The sequence below is a fragment of the Cyrtonyx montezumae genome, unplaced genomic scaffold (assembly GCF_038088225.1).
Source record: "Cyrtonyx montezumae isolate F1298 unplaced genomic scaffold, pur_monq_1.0 scaffold_11, whole genome shotgun sequence".
In the NCBI taxonomy this organism is placed as follows: Eukaryota; Metazoa; Chordata; class Aves; order Galliformes; family Odontophoridae; genus Cyrtonyx; species Cyrtonyx montezumae.
In genome coordinates this window covers 13,584,009-13,605,731 of record NW_027071837.1, presented here as the reverse complement: position 1 = coordinate 13,605,731, position 21,723 = coordinate 13,584,009, and the positions used below count along the sequence as shown (strand labels likewise).

Sequence of the window (21,723 nt, the reverse complement as noted above, 5' to 3'; positions counted from 1 at the left end):
ATATGTGATTGAATTAACAGGAAATAAAGATAATTCCATGCTCATACAAGGCATGACTCCAATTCTGGTAATCAGACTGACCACTGGAAATTCTGGTTATCAGGTGTAGCTCTACAAATACTTCTGTTGTGCTCAGTGAAAGTACTTATGAGGGCAAATACTGCTGGCAGAGTAGGTATAGGTGGGAGCATCGGGGCTTCTTGGATTCAAAGGTTTATTATTAACAAAACGCTCATTTGCTCTCACCCCACGAAATGGTTTCAACTGAACAATCACACCACTAGTTGGAGAAAGGCATACACGCGATAAAGGAGAGTGAAAAAGCTTGCTGACGTGCTGATACACGGCTGATAAGAAAAACAAAAAGCCACTTGAAAAAAACCCCACTCAGATGAGTTTTAGTCGAAGCCAGAAGCTGCATCTGGTCTCTTTTCTCTCCAAACGTCAAGAAGATGTTTCCAACGATGCTGAAGATATTTCCAATTCTAGCCACACTTGCAGGTAAGAATTACAAACTGATTGAAACAACACCGAAGTAAAGGAACTTGCTGCAGTAAGAAAGTAGATGACCCTGACTGGCAAACTAGGAGAACATTCTGGATTTATTTCTAGATGGAATGAAAATCGTGGCTATATTGACATGCCATTTTGTGGAAATCAGCAGGCTGACCCCTGACTGGTGATAATTTTTTGCTCAAGAACAGAATTTTAGATTTAGTAAACTAACGCTTTGCTTTAGAGCCAAGAAGAAGCAAGGGGCTCACACTCAGACTGCTAGGGTCCTTCACGGTTGGCTTTCTCACATTTAGCTTCCATCTCCCCTTCGTATCCTGGGGATGATGCTTTGCATCCACTCCATTTAAAACTTTTTGAGGGATGCTTAACTTAAGCATGCAAATTGTCCTTTGTAATTCTGTGAAGCTAAGTGAGGATGTAATACTTGGTGGAATCTAGGAATCATATGGTCCACTAAATATAATATTTTATTACTGTTTCAAAGACAACTTATTGTGCTAAGCTCTATTTTTATCATATACAAAGGTGGACATTTTATATCGAATGGTCCATGGAGATGAGCAGCTTCCAGTTTCACTAAAGAAATTGGGAGTTACTGCCCACATTTTCTTTTTCAAGATGGAGTTATCTATTTGGAAGGCAAATAAATATTTTCAATAGTTGCTCTTGGTCCTTCAGTGTTATCTCTCTCACACATAAACTCCACAGATTTTTGCCTTAGAAATGAAAAGAAATTCAGCTCTAGTACAAATACTTTGTCAAACAATGTCCTCTAATTTCAAGGTTCTGGACTTGAGACTAGCAGTGTGACTGTAGTGATGGGAATCACTGACTGAGGGTTTCAGTAGCAGCCAGCAAAAGATTAGCAATCTGGTGTTTGCTTTGTTAACATTAAGAACTGCATGGGACTGCAATCAAAGTGAATGATTCTCAATTAACTGCAGCTACTTTTCTGTAACAAGGAAATGCCTTTGCAGAAATGTTGAGTAGAAGACACAGACCAACTATTTTTAACAATAAGTTATGGCCCTGCTCACAGTAGCCTTTTGTCATGTGTAACTTCTTACTCACGCACTTTTTTCATTGCAGTCAAAAGGCCTGTATGTATGAAATGGGATTATAAGTTTGAAAGAGTGGATTAAACACAAAGCCAAATTCTCATTAACTTCCGTGATGTAGAACAGGCCGGACAGGTCCAGTTTGCTCCATTTTCAGTCTAAAGCACCATCTTAGAATTAGTAGTGGTTTTTAACAACCTTGCTGGAAAAAGAAAGTTTTTTTGCTTTTGGCCTTATTTATTTATGAGAACTAAGCAAGCTGTTTGTATTTATTCAAAGCATGCAGCTTTATGGAAGCTGGAGTCACTTCTATTAACTTCTCCTGGAAAATATCCAGTCTCTGTAGCACTCCAGAAATAGAGAGTGATAAAAGCAGATGCGTAGAAAATGGATGCTTTCAGTAGAATGCCTTTGTGTTGGGAGAGTACGGCTTTTTTTGGGTGCAGAACAGAAAATAATTGGATGTACCTGCAAGTATTGTTGTGGCAAGAAACTATTACCTTCTATCCAGCTGTAAGATCAATGAGCTGAGACATTGAAAATAATACTGCATGGCTTTCATATTAGATTTTAACTAGATTTTAATTTTAACTGACAGCTCTAGCTATGTTACCACGTCACCATTTCTAGTAACTTGAACAGGGACAGAAACAGATAAATACTGTAGGACATCACTAAATTCCTTTCATTAACACAGCTCTTTAGCCAAGACTGATCAGAACATTACAGAAAAGAGTTCATCAATTATGTTTGTTCCTTTTCTGTTTGCAGCATGACAAAAAGGGTTGATCAGGTTACCACAGAATTTCTCACAACTCACATTATGAAAGCATTTCCAGAAAGCTCAGTTTGAAATCTGCAATGTGAAGATATTGGAAAACAAAGAGCTTCTGCAAAGAAGCCATAAGAAACGTAAACAAAAGCAAAAGAAGTTGCGGTGAGGTGGAGATCAGCCTATTATCCCAAGTAACAGTGATAGGATGAGAGGTAATGGCCTTACCTTACACCAGAGGAGGTTCAGGTTGGATCTTAGGAAAAAATTCTTCTCAGAAGGAGTGGTGATCCGTTGGAACAGGCTGCCCAGGGAGGTGGTGCAGTCCCTAGAGGTGATCAAGAAAAGGGTCCATGTGGCACTGAGGGACTTGGTTAGTGGGCATGCAAGGACGGGTTGATGGTTGGACTAGATGATCTTAGGGGTCCCTTCCAACTTCAATGATTCTTAAATAGCAAAACAAAAATAGAGGAAAGCTGCCGGGCTCCAGCCTGGGGGAACCCAACAGTGCCACCCAGTCAGAATCAATATAAGAACGCAAGAAGAAGGTAACAGATGGTGAGCCATGGATAAAGATGAGGTATCTGAGGAATAAGTGCAAAAAAGAAGGCAAGAAAAGTGTACAGGAGGCCTAGGGACAGCTGTGAATGAGTGTCAGTTTCAGGAGAGTGCTGAGTGCAGGGAGGCTGCCAGTGACAAGTCTGTGCAGGTGGGAGCAAGCCTGCTTTTGGAAATTGTGCTTTGCCAGAACAATATTTGTTTTAAGGGGGCTTGCTATCACTAACTTCTGCCCAGCAAGCCCATGGAGGGCTGTTCTAAAAGCAGAGAGGCAGACACCTCCAGGTTAATTTGGGAGAGCAGGGCCCTCCACGCAGTGCCCAGCCTGCCCCGCTGCTCTCTGCTCACATGCTTGCTGCCCACAGGTCATGTCTGTGGAGTTGTGGTGACCGTTCCTGAGAAGACGGTGAATGTCAAGACTGGTGGGAACGCAACCCTGCTCTGCACGTACACGAGTTCTCAGCCACTGGGAAACTTCTTCATCCAGTGGAGCTTTTACAGTGCCAAAGAAAGCCAACTGCACACCGTAAGATATTCATTTACTACCAATGTAAAGATGTGTTTCAGATATCCTTAAGTTCTTAAGGAATTGTTGCTTTTTGCGCTGTTACCCAGGCCCAGGAGGCAGGTAACATCCATCTTCCTGCACTTTAGATTGAGCTGCAATGAAATTTAGGGGAGACACACGACGTCAGCCTAGGCTCCCAGCTCCTACCAGTTGCCTGAGCTCCTGCAGAAACTTATGAGAAAGTGCCAAAGGGACTCAAAAGTTGAAGGGACTCAAAAAGCCTTGCTCCAAGCCACAACAGTCAGTGTGATGGGGAGCCAAGTCCAGGTGTCCAACAATCACACAAGCACTCCTGCCCCAAGCCAGCTCCCTTTTCTCTTGTCTGGCAGATATTTCCTTCTATTGTGAAGGTTGTTTTCCTAGTGAGACGCCCTTGCCTATGACAATGTGCTCCCCAGCCAAGGGTCAGACACAAGCTCCTGGCTCAGCCACCACTGCCACTGCCAGGCGGCTCTGCATGGAGTGGTGCCAAACAACGGACTATTGGTGCAAAGCAAGTGGTCATAGCCTGGCAGGATTCCATAGGAATTTGTGCTGGCAGGAAATCTGCCACATCAATCTTGTGTTAGCGTTCTGCAGCATCCTATGAGTGTCACTGTGGTAGCAGAACAAACATGGATGAAAGGCTCCTGCCCTGCACAAGGCCCCCAGAGGCAGCAGAGCTGAGAAGCACTCCCCTGCAGTGTGGTAGAAGGTAGTCAGCATGGAGACAGCACCAGAACAGTGAAGGACACCATGAGCTAGACAGCTCCATGCTTAGACAACTGCTCGAGCCTCTCATGTGGCTATGAAGCCCTTGCAGAGCAGCCTGGCGTGCCTGGAAGGAGCCAGTGATGGGGTGTGTAACTTCCTATACGCCACAACAGTGCCCAGAGTTCAAGAGCTGTCCCTAAATCCAATGTTTTGTTGGGAAATGAATCCATGAATCTCACTGTGAGTTCCCATTAGCTTACCCAGGAAGGTGCTGAGCTCTCAACGACACTTCCTGATAGGCAGAAATGCCTATAGAAGTGTTACTGCATCCTGGAAGACCATGACTTTCCCCATGCCCTTGTGTCAGGCTTGTGTCTTTTAGACAATTAGTTCATTTTCTCTCCCATTGTACTCATCTTACTGCCAACATTTTCTTACTAAAATCTCAGTCCTGTTTGGTGTTACACCTGACAACTGATATGAAATTGACTTAGAAGACTGGCACAGTTCACATTGATGGTATTCCTGTTACGTTTAATAGTTTCTTAATAATATTACATTAGGAGATTTTCCATTGCTGATAGTTACACCTTCTATTCAGTTTATCAATTATAGAGGATTAGACTGTATATAATTTGAAGGATGTAAAGTACTGAACAGCAATAGCAGAAATATCAATTTAATATAAGACAAGGGAACTGCTTACCCTCCTGCAGCATATCATAGCCATAGATAAAGACTGTACCAGTGATAACTACAAGCAGTGAGCCCATCCCAAATTCCGACTCTAGCTAAATGCCAGACAGATGCATCCACACCTTTCCTGACTAATTATGTGAATAGCTGTTACTCATCATTTGCTTTTTTCAAATCAGAACTGTTTTCTTAAACAGAGAATTATTCATGGAGATGGTGGTAGCTTCAAATTTCCCAAGTAAGCCGTGTATAGTATAGTACATTATAATTTTGACCCAATACATTGCATCACAAACTTCAATCACTTGCTCAGAAGTGTATGTTCAGGGAATTAAGATCCTACCTTGATAGGATCGAGCTCATATTCTCCAGAACCAGTTTGAGTCTTTGTGTTTTACTTGCATTCAATTTTCTTTATTGCAAGACAAATATATATATATATATATATATACTATATATATTTTCTGGTCACAACGAAGAAAAAAGAGCACGTTGTAGCTCAAAGTGTTTCAGAGGGAGCATAAAAGACAGTGTCAAGTGACCCAGGAGGGGAAAACCACTTGTAAACTACGGCCAACAGTGAGAAAATATCCTCTGAGGAATGTAATCAGAAAATACTGTGGGTGGTTCAGAATATGCTCAACAAGAATTCACCAACATGAGGCTACTGTCAGGGAAACCTTGTGGGCCAATCTCTGCAGCACTCACTCACAGTTTTAGCAGCTCCCACTGAAGTCAGTGGGAAAGCCATGCCTATAAGGGCTTAAGAATCACTACCAGGAAAAACTATATCTGTTTTTCTCTCCATGTGAAACAAATTTCATAATACATTCACTTTTGCACTGCAGTACACATGCATTGGTAATGGGTGATTGTCATTTTTGTTACATAAAGTCAATTCAACCTGGAAAGGCAATGGGTTAGTGGTTAAAGCCCATTCTCCACAAAGAGAGAGGCAAACCCTCCATTCCCTGCAGTGCCCATTCTCAGCTCATATGCTCAGCGAGGCACCCAGCAAGATCCTCTCTGCCCAGGGCCTGCTGGTGTGCCTGAAGGGTGCAGGTGCGTGAGGAGCAGCAGGACTGGGGTGCTGCTCAGTTCACAATGCTTTCAGCAACCTGCTCAGCCCTTTGGTCTCATATCTTTTCACAAGAACATGGTAATTCCTTTTCATTTAGAACTTATTCACAGTGAAATTCAGCATGTCAATACAAACACTGGTAAGAAAGTATTGTGACTGCTTGTGGAGTACACCCAACACTGCCATGTTGTAGATTTTGCAGTGTGCTGAGATATGTAAGCTCAGGTGCAGTTCTGCCTCGAGTGAGATGAATAAGATTGGTGTTGGGACAGGTGCCAGTGTTAATTTAAGAGAATATTCAGCAGTAGATTTTCCCTCACTTGAAGATGAGGCAATGCTACTCATCAGTTCACAGACGTGGTGCTTCCCAGCACTTGCTCTACAAAGCTGGCTGGTGTGCTTTGCTGTTTGTTGTGGTGTTCACACATCCTGCTCCTTTTGCCCTCCTTACATGATGCTGGCACAGGTGCTCAGCAGCTAAAAGCCGTGGCAGTTACATGTGAGAGGATGAGATACCGCAAACAGATGGTATGGTGAGAGGGGAGGCAGCAAGCAGAGGAATGGCAGGTGTTCACTGTGCTGGTTTTAAGGCAGAGCAGCTACATTTAGTGTGTGAATAGAAATCTTTTTGCTCATTGGAGCCTAATTCTGCTCTTGGCCTGAGAAGTTTCTCCTGTGAAGAAACTAAATAATGTAAATATCAAGTAATGGAAAATAGGATGCCATGTGTATTTTTAACTTCTTTTTCTTGCCTTTTACACCTTAGCAGTGTGTCTTTTTAATAATGAATTTAATTTTTAAATAAGAGTACCCAGCCTAGGGTCTTGAGCTTTCCAGATACTGAACTCTCCCTACCTGGCCTATGAACAACTTGAGGCAAAAGCTCCTTGTTCAGCTCACCCAGGGTAACAACGTATGCCACAGCCTGGCCTGCTTCCTGTGGTAGGGTCTCAGCTCCTACTAAGGTCTGCATCTGTGCTTCATTTTATGCTCTGAGTCACTTGGCTGGCCTGGGTGTAAAGCAGCTAAATAAATGTTTGAAATATCGAAGCCTTCTGTTGACTTTGCACAGGCGAGGCTGCAGCCTTGCAAACCTAAATATAAGTCCCGAACCCAACTAGCTCACACCTTGAACTTCCAGCCCAGGCCACCCACAGTCAAAGTGAAATTATCACAGACACTGTAGCTACCCAAGATATGCCCACTGCAGTAGTACTGATGAAAATGTTAAGTTCACTAAAGGAGTAGAGGAAGTGAATGAGTGCTATCTGTAAGAGGCACAGCTTCAGTTAATCGTGGCAAGGGAAACAAAGACCCCTTGTCAGTGTCAGAGCAGCCAGAGTGGTTCCCTGCATGTCACTGGGATAACTGTGACTACCTGCAGTAGTCACTGATCTGAAGCAGGTAACAGAAGAAAACAGAAAGTGGAAACAAGTGGAAAATGATCAGGTTGCAATCCATTTGTTCAGAGCAAACTAAGACTTCAGTCTTACCTTGCCCAATTTTAGGTGAAACTCAGAAATAGGATGGTGTTGCATCCCAATCTGCTACTGAGGGCACCCTGCCCTTGTGAGTGGCACCACTGCCTTCTGGGGGCTGTGCAGAAGCCAGGCGCTTATGCTTTGGGGGAACACTTACAGTCTCATTTAACTCTCAGACCAGCCCATTTTTGCTCAAATACAGCCTTCCCCGTGTCATGGTATTCTGAGTATGGATGAAAAATCAATCAGTCAATGTCAAAAGATGGTGTATGTGACAGATGCGCGGGGAAGATGTAGCTGGAGATACAAGGTAAGAAAACAATCCCCACAATCTTAAGAAAAAAAGAAATCTAAACAGCTTCTGCTACATTTACTTTGCTGTAAAAACTTGTAATCATGCTCTAGGCTAAAATCCTAAAACCAGCATGGCTGAGGTGAGTTGAATCAGACGTATCATTCCGAATTTTCAACTCACGCTGTTTTATTGCATTTTCCTCTATCAAAATTCTTTTGGATATTTTTTCCTCCAGCTATTCTAGGTGGCTGAATTTGTACGTAAGCCTTCAGGAATATTCTATCCAATGATGGCATCCGGGTTGAATGTGAGCAAGTCTGAACAGCCCAAATTTGGAGCTAGGTATTTACACAGCAAAGGAAACATTCATCCTGGATCCCCTTTATACAAAGTAATGTCTTGAAAAATAACGTACAGAGAGGAACACGAAGCTGCCTGCTGATGTGGCTTCATCCCAGCCACTGGCTGGCCCTCTCCCAGCCTTAATCCATTCCAAACTCTTTGACTGAGTGGGATTCCTGTCTCACAGGGTACAACCCAAAGTAAATTGAGGTCTTAATAACTGCCAAAGAATAGCTACACTGAACGCACTAAGAAAGCAAGTTTGTGCTTGATGCATGGTAGGAATTTCTCCTTAATAGTTCAGCCACAAGAATGATACTGTGAGAACATGAAAGAAATGATTCTCAAGAGTATTTTGCACCAGTTAAAGCTGCTCAATGATTAATTCTTTAAAGGCTTCTGACTCCATTCCTTTACTCTTCTACCAACGTGCAACTGCAAGAGGCTTCTATTCATCTTTAATTGCTCCTGCATAACTCCCAATAACACAGGACACAATATCCCTGCTGCAGAAGGGCAATATCAGAGTTTCAATACAAATATGTAAAAAGAAGCTGTGGATGAGAAAAGCATTTGGGGCCAGACTTATCCATATGACATATGTCAAAGAAACCAATACGTATGTGGGGATTTGCTTTCTTATCTGGCAAGTTCAGAGAATCTGAGCCTTGGGCTTTAATTAACACTTTGTGCAGCATTTGCTCTCTAATTAGATGGTAAGATGCTTGAGGGAGTGCTGAATACATTTTTTCTCATGTTGTTATCTTATAAATTCTGCCTGTACTCAGAATTCAGGAAGATGATGGTTTGTAACTGGTAAAGTTGTTAATATCTCCCTCTGCATTAATTGGTAAGAAAGGATTCAGTCGTTCTTTTTATGGTAGCTTGAGAAACCTCCAAAGAAAATGATACGACATAGTGATAGGGCATGAATGCTTCTGAATGTCTGAGCTTCACAGCTCTCCAGGCAAGGACTGAATCAGAATGAGACATGGACTACATCGGCGTAAGGAGATATCACTGGGCAGGATGCTACAGCTTTGTATCTGCTGGTGGGAGAAAGCGAGAAGGGGCTGGGGGAGGGAAGGCAGGTATTAGAATGGACATCATGTCCTCAGACTGCCTCACGGTTAGGAAATCAAGACTACCATGGAGATTAAGTGGGACATTCTGTAATGCATCATCGAGTATACCTCTTTTTACAAATTTGACATCCAGATGTACTAGGAAAAACAGCAATGTGATGCAAGGGCACCAGCTGATGGGGAGGGGGGAGGGATATTGAACTGGAAATTGTGAATTAGTCCATATGAAGATATCTGAAAGACATATTTACACTGTTCTAGTATCTTTTTGTCCAGTTCCAAGAAGATAGAGGGAGAAGCAGATGGAGGCATGTTTTTTCTTATTTACTGCATGATTTTTCACACGTGCCCTCCACTCCCCAAGGAATAAGATTGTCCTATGGGAGTTGTATATAGAAAACCTGTAGGTGGGTTCCTTGTTCTCTGCCAAACATCTGGCAGCTTTTGAAAAGCAGCAACTCAGCATCAGCATTGCCAGATGCTTCCTCTTTAGGCAAGTACTTCCTTCACCATCACACAAGAAGGGGAACAGCCTTCCCATGGGTCAGGCTAAAGTAAAAGAAAAAAAAATGCATAAGTTCATGCACCAGATCCTTCTGTATTTGAGACATATATTATCTTGTCTCCAGCATCTGGAGATCACGAAGGTAACCATGATTTTCTTCCCAACTAACATGATAATTCCCACATCCCTGTTCTTTTTGTAATCCATATTCCCTGAACAGATACACAAATAGTTCAACTGCCTTGGAAGTCTATAAACCCAAATCCATCTCCTGGATGTATCAGAGACTTCAACTCTAGAAATGCAAAGTAACTGTCCTTGCCTTAGAAATCCAGGCAGGGTGGCTGCTGACACTAGAGGTGGCAGGCAAAAGCCTGGCCCACAAGTTACAGAACAAACTACAATCCTTTTAAGATCAAGGAGACTTCCTCAACTGCTCAGCTGTTTTACAGAAACTGGAGTTTCAGACTGGAGTTATTAGGGACAACAATTTTAGGAGTGATAATCTTGGCTTTTTTTGTTTGCCACTTATTTGATTAGTCATCCAAAGCAGCTGCTCCCATGAAATGTGAAAAGGCATCGTTATATAAAAACTTGCATGGGCAAGCTGGCTGGTAATTGGAAGTAAGAACCATTACTACAGTCTTTATATTGTTTTTACTCTGGTAAATCATCGACTTCACTAGAGCTGCTCATGATTTGCTTGAGGACAAAGAAGTGCTCTTTTTTTTTTCAGAGAATACTGAGATTTCCCTTTTTTTGTTTTACATTGAAGATGCTGGACTTGAAATGTGTTTATCACACCAATACAAGAAGGCCTCTAGCAAAAGGCTGTCACTGAGACTTTACTGATGCTTTTTGCATACAGACTTTTCAGTAACATTTTAGTTAAAATGGAAAGAAATATCAATGAAATATGTGTTTGTCAGAAGGAACATCAGTTGCCAAAAAAAAAAAAAAAAGAGAAAGAAAGAAAAACAGAAGTCTTCTGTACCTTCAACAGAAAACAAGTTTCTGACTTCTGAAATGGAATAGACATGTTTTAAAAGAGCTTTTTATTGCAGCTTTTTGAGAGGCACAAACATGAGCTTCTAAACACTATGAAAACTTCTGATACAAGATTCTGCAACACCCATTTTGAGTGCATTGTTTGAAATGGGCAATGCATTCACAGCCAATTAACTGAAGCATGTTCCTCTTAAATGAAATTTCCTGTGTACACAATCCAGTCTTACCTCTGGGACAAGATATACACTCAGTAATTAATCACAACATTACTCAGCCTTTTTGGTGTTTACCACCTTCCTTCAAGCAGTAAACTCCAGAGTTATTAAGATAAGCATCACACAGGAGCAGAAGAATAGGCAGGAGCCTGCAGGGGAACTGAGTGCATTTCCTTAGGCAGTTCAACTATGCTTATATTCTTAAGAAAACACTAAAACTGAAAGATTTGGTTTAAACCTATGGAGAAAACAAATATTCTCTGCTGTGTGCATACCTGCTTCAGATTTAACAGTGGACACAAAATATTTTCTCTGTGTGCATTCAGAAAAGAAGAAAGACCACACAGAACTATTTTTGTAGCAAATTATATGGGGGCTTAGATATGTAATTCGCCCTCAACTTCAGATGAAGCAAACTGCACTCACTCAGAACTTCTTGCTATGCTGTTTATTAGCATGTTCTGACTGCATTTACTGCTTGTAGTGCCAGTCTTGTTAATCAAAAACACGTGCTGTCACTGAGCTGGCATGCAACAGGCAGCTTCTGTTACTGTTTACTTTCACATAAATCCCAATTACTTTGAGGAAGACTGAAGAGAATTTAGCCCCTTTTTCAATAGACAGGCCCTATGAAATGAGATAACGGGCCTGCCTCTCCTCTCAAGATGCTGCAAGTCACACAGTACTTAAAATTTAAGCCATTGAACAGCTTAGTTTCATGATACTGTGAAGCTGATGGAAGCTCTTTCCCTTATCCTGCTGAAATGGACATCACATCATTGATAGAGAGGGGATGCAAATCCATCACAGCTGAGATTTATAGAGTTTAACAGAAGCTTAAAATTAGAAGTCATAGTTCTTGCAACTTCAAACTCATAAGCAGCGTTCAACACTCGGATGCTACCTGTATTGGGATAAACAGGAAGAGAGAAGTGTGGTCAATGGCTTTTTGAAGTCAAGGTAGCTCTGTTTTCTGATGAGTGATTTGTTTAAAGCAAATTCCTAACTTTGAGCTCTATCCTTCTTTCTGAAATACAAATACAGTTCATCCAGACTTCAATTTTGCATTAGATATTGGTAAAGTGTGATGTTAGTTTTAAAAGTGATGATCTTGAAAGCAAAAAAAAAAAAAAAAAGAAAAGAAAAAAAAGAAAGGCAACTGGAAATCTCTCTACAGTTTCGCAAACTTTCTAACCTAGTCTGCACTCTGCTAGCATTAGAACTCTTATCCTTCCTGCCTGCAACACCACTTTCCTACACTTCGTTGGTGCACACAGTAGTGTAGCTTTGGTATTCAGAGCCCTGCATCAATTGTACCTGGTGTTTGCAATTCTGTGGTTGGGAAAGATTAACCCTTGTTGGAAAGTGGACAAAACTGCACTTGAGACGGGGCCAAGCTGTAGTACTGGTGCTGTTGTTCCTATGCAGTCTGGGTTTTGACCTTCATTTGAAAACTTTATCATTGCCTACACCAGCCATGTTCTGGCAGTTTTAGGGTGTAGCTTGCTTTAAGCTAATAAAGGTTTCCAGATAACATTGCTTAAAGATTTCAGTCAACACTGTATCAGGGTGGATAAACAGAATTAAGAGTAAGTATTCTTAATTCAAAATGCAATCAGTTGATCTGCAAAGTAAAGCAAATTACACTTCTTGACTAGGGATTTACAGAGTCCCTACAGGCAGGAAGCTTTGACAAAAGAACTCTGATACTACTCAAGTGGGAATGATATTTTACATCAGTTTGTTTTTTCCTACAAGCATTTTCTAAATATTTCCATGATAAACATATTGTCAGTCCATCTTTAATAAATACATTTACAATGCTGATTTTGGAATACTGTCAGTAGGATAAATATTAGATTTATTTGGGTACCAAGCTGTAATTCTGTGTGATTACCACTTGCCAGTGTGAGAAAATAGCTAAGCGTCCTTGAACCATTCAATTTGCCTAGACAATGGAGTTTGTGTACTGGGGAGCATATGGCTTATCCCAAGCACTCTCACTTATATTCAACACTACTACTAACATCTGAGAAAAACAGTTAATTCCACAGTTTCAAGCTTTGTTCGTTCAGATCTCGATCTCACAGGCAAACTTGTGAGGAGACTGTGTATGTACTCCTTGAGAACTACTATATTTACATCAGAGTAAATGAGGTATCATGGCTCGAGGCCCAAGGCTCAAAGTATCAGTCTCCACTATTAGCACTACTTCTCCTTTCAGACAGCAGATGTGGTCTTCCGAGCTTACAAACCCAGTTCTACTCCCACAGTGCTGTTAAGTACAATTAATGCTACTGAAGTCTATGAAATCAGTCAACATTAAACCACAAACTTTAGTTGGGGAGGAAATCTTGCATTCCTTAAAGACCATTTCCTTTAGTGTGCATACAGTTCTTCAGAAGTTTCCTACTGGTTAGTAGAAGGGGAAATTCTTGATCTCAAATAGGTACCACTTCAAGCACTGAAGCCAACAGCTATTCTTGACTTCCAACTATGGTATAAACTCAAAAAACCCAACAAGATAGGTCATGACACTGGCTCTGACCCCGATTACACAAGCAAGGAGAACAGCATGGTTGCTCTACTAGCATGTGTGGTTATTCTGTTGGTGTTCTTGTACTGCATTTTTATTGCTTCCAAATTTACTGCAAACAGATCAGGCAACTTGTTTGCTTAGATCTGTGCTGTGAGGATTCACTTCAGCTCTCTGTTTGCTAGCTTCTGTATTTGGAAAGCTCTGTAGCCACTTTTTGCAATGATGGGTCCATTCCTGTCATAATCTACTAAGCTGCTTAATAATATCACACATGATCACTGCTTCAATTAGTGCCAGTATTAATTGTGCATAACACTGCATTTTTACAGCTTTGTCATATGATGATCAATGATCTCACCTTTGTTCCTGCAAACATACAATCTGTGTCTTAAGTACAAACAGAAAATTAGCTACTGTCCATTTACATGACTAAAAAAAATCCCATCCTGAAAAGCTTGCTCCCTAAAAACCATTAGTAATATATATTCAAGTGCACCATGTTTTCACCTCTTCCTTTGAGAAGAGTGATAGAAAGGGGGTCACCTTTCTTCACTTAATGAAAAATCAACCACTGTCCTGTTATGAGTAGCAAAGGGAGAGTAAGATCTCTTGTTATTAAACTAACAGCTTGTTTTGTACCACAGATCTACTATTATTCAGAAGGACAGTCTTATTCCTATGGAGAGTTTAAAGACAGGATCACAGCTGCAACAAGTCCAGGGAACGCATCAATAACAATCTCCAACATGCAGCCCTCAGACACTGGTTCCTACACCTGTGAAGTTTTCAGCCCCCAGGACGGTGCTGGACAGAGTCAAAAATCAGTGATTGTCAACGTGCTGGGTAAGTAACTTTTGTCTCTGTTGCCGTGTTGTACTTTTCCTGCCTTTTTACAACTGAGCTCACACCACGAAACGCGCCGCAGCAGGAGGAGTAACGGAGCAGTGAGAAACAAGGCCTGTGATGCAGAAAAAGGGCTCGGTTATGTATTGACGCAGTTTCACTCCAAGGCTTTGGAGGCAGAGAGAGCTTGTGGTGCCATCTAGCTTCCAGATAAAGCAAACCTCGTCTGATATAGCTACGTTTACATGGCCTATAGTAAAATCTTCTCCCACAAGAGGCCTTTATACTCATCCTCCCCAAAAGCTGCCTGAACAGGTACAGGTAGCTGGAACTACCCAGCTTTGCTAGATTTCTGATGCTGGAAAAGAAGGGATAATGACTGATTAAAATAAGTAGCTCTTCTAGCCATAATTGACAACCCCCCAGGAACCCATTGCTTTCAGTATAACCCAGGCCCAGCAAAGACCAATATTTGGCTGAGACCTAATAGCTGTGATGACCTGTGTGAATGTGGGAGAGGCAGCGGGGCAGCCCAAGGGTTCTGCTCCACCCTGTCCTCCAGAAGCTCTAGAAACTTAGTATGTGTTGAATGGAAATATTATGAATCTATTTTGAATTGAAGAAAACAACAGTTCAGCTGTGAGCAGGCTGGACAGAAGACGGAAAAAGAAGTGGAATGAGGTATTTTCCTTTCTAATAAGAGAAAAGTTTGTACTAATCCCATCTAACCATTGCTTTTGTACTGACAATTCATACCTGATCGGAGTTACAAAATCAAAGCCCTGTGCAAGCATTTTCAACATAATTTACCTATCTGCCATGGATAAGACAAAGACATGTATAAATCCAATCCCTAACAGTTGCGTTTTCAAAGTGCAGTTACTAATTCTTATCTAAAATTTCCCAAAGAATAAATCTCAGAACAATTAAATAAGAAACCATGCTATTCACATAGAAATTCATTAATGCACATAAACTTTGGCTGTGTTCATTGCTTGCATAGTTCCACTGATGTCACTCTAAAGAACCACAACAGCACACCTAGATGTAGATAATGAAAAATGAAAGTCTAAATGAAAGCCCTATATTTTGTGTGAAAAGTGAGAAAACACTATCAAAACAGATCTTTTCTTCCACCCCCCCCCCCCCCCCCCCTCAAACTGTGGTTGATTTACTTCCTCCACAACCATGATACTGAAGAATCAGGCCTGACCCTCAACTTTTATGCTGCTATGTGGCAGATAATTATACATGATGAATAGTGACTGACTCATTATAAGTAGCTGATAGTCTTCACCACCTCCATTAACAGTACTTAGTGTGTAAAAGGAAGACGAGAATAATCCTAGGCTATGTGTATATATTTAGTATATTTAGTATTACTGAAATCTTTATAGAAGATCCTTTGGCTAGATCTATGAACAAGTCTATGCTCTCAGGTGGACATCTGTAACAGGTTTAACTGCAGCAACACAGGAACAGGCCTTGATGTGGAAATCACAGCCCGGGCTGAATACTTATGTGTCATTCTCCTCATTGTTATTTTACAGTCAAACCTTCAAAGCCTTTCTGCAAAATAGAAGGAACACCTGAAAAAGGCCATCTAGTCTACCTCTTATGCAAGTGTGACCAAGGACTGCCTCACCCCACCTACCACTGGTACAAAGTAGATGAGAACACCCTCACGCCTGTGACTGAGCACTTCAGTAAGTAACTACAGGACTACCCCACCACATTCAAGAGTAGGAGTTTCATAGTATCAGCTAGGACTTCACACATTTTGTATCATGTAGGGCAGTGAAACACACCTATTCTGATTCTCAATACCACAAATTCCTAATTTCATTTACTCAAATTGTCCAATAGCTGTCACAGAGGTAATTTCTTTTTTTTCCTATTCATTTTAGAAAAAATACGTGGCATATTAATCTATACCAGTCTATGCCATTACATTAAAGTGTCAAAAAGGGAAAAATATTTATACCATTACATCTCCCTTTCCCTTGGAAGTCTGAAAGAAAATAATTCAAAATAAGTCAGTTTGTCATTCAGTTGCTAAGAACTCAATCCTGAAAATCTTCAGTACCCACTTTTTCATTTATGAAATTGTACTGACAATACTACGTATTTGCAGAGTATTAAAGATGTATTTACAAAGTAGGGACATACTTCCCACATTCTAATACACTTCTACAGAATCTACTGTAGTAATTTTCAAGGAAGATAGAAGTTTTTGATTTAAAGACTATTTAAAAAGTGTATGAATGAAGGAATTTTTTTCACCTCTTAACAGCTCTCAAAATTACCTGCTATAGATAAACATTTGCCTCTGAAGTATATGAATGATGATCCATACCTGTTCTCTTTTGTCACAGATCCAAACACAGGCATTCTTTACATTGGCAATCTCACTACCTTTGAAACAGGGTATTACCGGTGTATAGCCAGCAACATCGTGGGGAACAGTACTTGTGAGCTCGACCTAACTTCAATGCGTAAGTGAAAGTAATCCCTTATGCAATGTAGATATAATACACTGCAGAAAAAATGCTGTAATATCCTCACAATGCAGATTTTTGGCAATACAAACAGCACAGACATTGGAGAGTAGTGGTCAGCCACATTTGTGTGCAAACTTTTCACGTAACCAGTAACAGTAAATTTATGTTGTGCAAGTAGCCACGAGATACCTCCACAGAATGGGTTCTCAGTCATTCAGTGGTCTTGTAAAATGAGAAAGGCAAGTCAGAGCCAACTGACTGTTCTCAACTGAACAACAGTGATAAAGGCAACCTGCATTTAAGAACTTCCTGAAATGACTGAAGAGCAAAAGCTTTCCAACTTCTGCCAAGGTTAACAGCCTAATATTTTCTTCACTCAGTCATAAACATGGGGTTTGCTGGGGGCAGGGAGCTAACAACCAAAAAGAAGTCATAAAAACACAGTTCTTTCTTCCCTGGAACATCTTTGGTCTCAAAAAATGTTTCAGTCTTTAGCTTGTCAGACTGAGTGCTTTCTTTCTGATATAGGCTCATCCACTACATTTCTATAGGACTTTGCAGTAAAATTCAAGTAATCTTTCTTTTTCTTTTTACAATTTTCTTCTCCCTTCCCCTTCCCCCTCCCAAACAGATTCTGATGGTAATATTGTTGCTGGAGCATTAATTGGAGCAATTCTGGCAGCTGTTATCATTTGTGCTATTGTCTGGGTCTTAACCAAGAAGGCAAAGAAAAAGAAGTCATCAAGTAATGAAATGCAGTAAGAATTTGCTTTGCTTGCTTGCTTGCTTTTAAGACAATTATTACTATAAAATACTGCTGATAAACCAGAGCTAAAGTAAAATGTAAATACTGTAAACAACTGTAGAAAAGCAAATAATACAATGCTCAAGAAAAATTTCAAAATAAGATATTATATAAATAAATACATATATATATATAGTGACTTATAAGCTCTTGCTTTTGTAACACAGGTTACTATTACCCTCCTCCTTTAATACATTTGCAGTTACCATTTAGCAATTCCTAACATAGTGATGCAGATGTTTTTGAGCAAAACAAGTTGGAAAAGTTGGAAAAACTGCATTTAAAATGTCAAAGTTAATGGTGGTTGTTAATGATGGGTGGATTTTCTCAGCAAACTGACTGACTACTAGATATGACAACGGGCTATGGGACACATAGTGAAGGTGCTCTAAGGAGATACTCAAATGGAAGCAGACATAAAGGTTAAGGAACAGAATGGACCCCAGAATGTTCATTTTAATTCTGCCCTGGAGCTGATTTTTCCTCTGTGCTTTGGTCACTCATTTGTCTCTTAATTGCCAAATCTTCAGGGAAAAGAAAAACTAATTTCATATGCTACAGAGCCTGTGTTTAGTCCCATGATGTTATATGCTACATGCACACAGCTAAGCCTGGAAAGATTGTCATGTGGACAGTGGCCTGTAGCAGAGGTCTCAAACTTCCTGAGGGCACTGTTGCTGACACAGAGCAGTGCCCAGTCACTCACTCACATACATCACTTCTGCTTTGAACTGATGCCGCTTTAACACCCAGTTTTATTCTTGGATCCTAATCTATGTTGAATTAATCCACAAATATAAATTCTTTTTTACACATTAAAGCACTTACGTATTGGAAGTTGTATTGTTTTGATAAGGTAAATTCTTTCAACAGACTCTAATGTAGGTGGGACATCAATATAAGAAATCACAATCCTCCTCCTGTCTTCCTGCAGAGTAATGGCTCAGAAACAATCCAGTGCAGAGTATGCTCAGGTACCTAATGAAGAAAATACACCTGCAACCATAGTTCCATCGAGCAATGCAACAAACGAACAGCCTAGTGCTGATGAAGCAGCAGCATCTGAAACACCAGGAAATGAAGAGAAGCACGAAGTGGAAAAAGAAGATACAGCCTGAAGTTCATTTTAATACAGTTTTCCTTTTTGGCTTTGGATCACATTATTAAAAAAAAAAAACCAAAAAAAACAAACAAACAACAAGAAACATCACTGAATTAACACAGCATTGTGGCTAAACTCATTTGTATTATGAACCCCAGGACTGGAGATTGGAAAGGATGGTACAGACACATTTTATGAATAGCAGATTTGGCCTTCAAAGTTAACCAAATGTAACGTATTATCTAGTTATGCATGCACGTAGGTATAAAAAGATTACCATCTGCAATCATCCAATCTAGTTTTCAAAGCTAATCAGAAAATGCTCTCAATCTGTGGAGAAAGTAAGAACTTCCCTGTCACTAAAAGGAAAGCTGCATGTGTGCATACGGTTCTGAACCACAGCAGCCTTCTCCACACGTTTCCTGTGCACTGAGATCCACCATCACAGCCATTACATTGCTGTGTTTAAAAGATCTGGTTTTGCACTTCAGAAGCAAACACAAGCTCCATCAGAGTGCAGAATCAGATTTAAAAACTTGGATTTGGACCAATGAAATCTTATAAGTCTGAATTTCACTTGAAGCTAAAGAAAAAAAAAAAAAAAAACCAAGAAAAAAAAAAAAAGTAGACTTCTACTGTGTTACCAAAAATGGGAGTACAGCTTTATTAGCAATGACCTTCTGACTTCAGAGTTCCCAGGACATCAGTGTCCTGGAGTTGTGCATTTCAGCAGTTCTGGTTTTCAGTTTAATGGAATTAGTGGCTGGGTACCCATTTCATGGGAGCTGGAAACTAAGGTCCCTTACCCAGTTCAGGCACTCAGAGTAGCAGATTCCCCATGAAAAGCAGATGCTTACCTGCTTTCAAACCTCAGAAATTAATACTGCCAACTACAAAACACATCAGCTTCCTTTGCCTGAGATGACTTAAATAAAATTTGCAGGCAAAAAAGTCATGCTTTTTTTCTGCTGGTCTCTTTAGCCCAGTGTAACTTTGACCACTTTCTGCAGGCGAAAGCTTCAGGAGGAAAGGTAAACAGTGCATCCACAACAGCAGACAACTGCTCAGTCAGTCATGAGCTCTCTCTCGGAAAAGGCAATTGATCCACAAACACTAACTACTAGACACTTGTCTAGTGAAGTAAAAATCCTCCTCTCTCTGGGCCCACTTTCCAAAGATAAGCTGTTCAGTTAATAAACTGTTCAGTTCTTCAAAAGGGCAAAGCTACCACTTTCAGAAGAGACGGAGGACAAAGGGATTCTGGTTCAGGTCTGTTCAAGGAACAGACATTCAGACTCAGCATCTCCCTTCTGTTCTACACGAGGCAGAAACTCCTTGAAATAAGGAGACACTGCTTTCAATCTTCTGCACTGCAGATAAATGTATCTGACTCAGGGATCTGCTATGTTCGGGCATTTAAGTGTGGCATAGGAACTACAATTCATAAATCCTTCGGTGACTGTTCCTAGCCTGTAACTACTAGCTACATGCCACATCCATCTTTAAAATAGATCATATAAAGATGCAACTGTGCTAAAATTTTCCAGTTCAGTTGCTACAACTGAGTACCTCCATCAACACGAAGGCATGAAGTCCTAATGGAGATTCAGGATGAATCATTATACGTAACTGCATTTGCTGTTCTTTCTACACAGGTTTGTAGCTTTCAAGAGATTTAACACAAGTGTTCCAGCCTTTAGCCTCACTCTAGGGGAAGAAAGCATTTGCAGCATTCTGGTAACATTGTTTTAGCTAAGAAAATCTCCTGACAGAAGTGGTCAAACCATTCTAGTACCAACACTGCCTTATTGTATCAGCAGATTATACCCTCCTTTCTCTCCACAACACCCAGCTTAAGTCGCAACCTGTATATATGCTTCTTCTTAATCAGGCACTTCTTTTATTAAGTCTATTACTAAGCAAAGTCTGCAAACTAACCATGCAATCTAGCTTTAGTGGCTTAATGAGTATTTTTTAGATTCACACTCAAACAGTTTTGTAAGCAGGCAACAATCTGTCACTAAGCAAGAGCAGCAACAGCAAGAGTGCCACCTGGGTGCCATTTCTTACCAATGATGTTGTTTAATGAGATAATTCAAATGAATTATTGGTCCAAGGGAGGCCACTTGGGTGACACTGGCATTAATTTTAAATAGCTGCTTCTCTGATGCTCCTAGGCCTTCTTCTACTCTTGCCTTTTGTGGATGAATATACACAACTCTCTTCATCACACTGCTCTCGTTGTAATCTCTTGTACTTTGTCAACTGTATCTTCTTACTGTAACAATTGTACAAATTTCAGGTCTCCACAACTACATCATTGTGTTGTATGGGGGCAGTGGGGAAATACATTATATGGACATTTATCATCAGTTTTTAATCTTTCCTTATCTCACTTCCACACATTTCTCTGCATGTACTCCCCATATAACTGACCACTGACTTTGTAATTATGTTGTATGGCTAACACAAAGTTCCTAGACCACCACATCTGCTAAAAACAGAACTTTCTCAAGTTATGTTAAATGTTTTTAAATAAAACAAAGAATGCAACTTGTTAAACAACCTCTCCCTTACTTCTACTCAGCAGTTTGCAATAGTTTAGGAACAATCCAGGAAAACAAAAACCCCAAGAAACAAACAAACAAAAAGCTGAATGGATTGCTGGGGATTAGGAAAATAACAAATACATTTGGTTTTGGTTTCCTAATATAGAAATGTTTCTGTAAGCCTTCTCACAGCTGCTTGTCCTCCTTATGAAGTTTCTCTCATGTAAAATAACATATAATAAAGAACAAGGTACTGTTTGTAGCTTTCCACTGATGCTTTTAACAAAGCTCAAGCCAAATTAGATACTGATGCATGGCACATAGCTCAAAAAACCTTCAGAGCTATGCAGGAGGCAGTCTCTCAGTATTTGCCTCTGATGTTTCAACAGTCTTTCCTGCGTGGACCATTTCTCTTCTCTCCTCCTGACAGAGCAGGGGTCATTAACATGGAAAGCAGGTACTAAGCCAACATCATCCAGAGATGTGGATTTACAAAGCTACAGAGCTGTGG

General features: G+C 40.5%; 1 protein-coding gene across 2 annotated transcripts; it reads left to right on the top strand.

Annotated features, from left to right (window-relative positions):
- The first annotated feature begins 361 nt into the window (after nucleotides 1–361).
- Nucleotides 362–19,436, top strand: VSIG1 (V-set and immunoglobulin domain containing 1). 2 transcript variants are annotated; one of them, XM_065729641.1, is made up of 7 exons: nucleotides 362–501; nucleotides 3,270–3,430; nucleotides 14,057–14,255; nucleotides 15,806–15,961; nucleotides 16,631–16,750; nucleotides 17,388–17,514; nucleotides 18,496–19,436. In XM_065729641.1, exons 1-7 carry the CDS (start codon nucleotides 453–455, stop codon nucleotides 18,677–18,679), a joined length of 996 nt encoding a protein of 331 aa, XP_065585713.1. In that variant the 5' UTR covers nucleotides 362–452; the 3' UTR covers nucleotides 18,680–19,436. The 2 variants fall into 2 exon arrangements, with proteins under 2 accessions (XP_065585713.1, XP_065585714.1); XM_065729642.1 differs by having other exon boundaries at nucleotides 17,388–17,501; nucleotides 18,496–18,572.
- The last annotated feature ends 2,287 nt before the right edge of the window (nucleotides 19,437–21,723 follow it).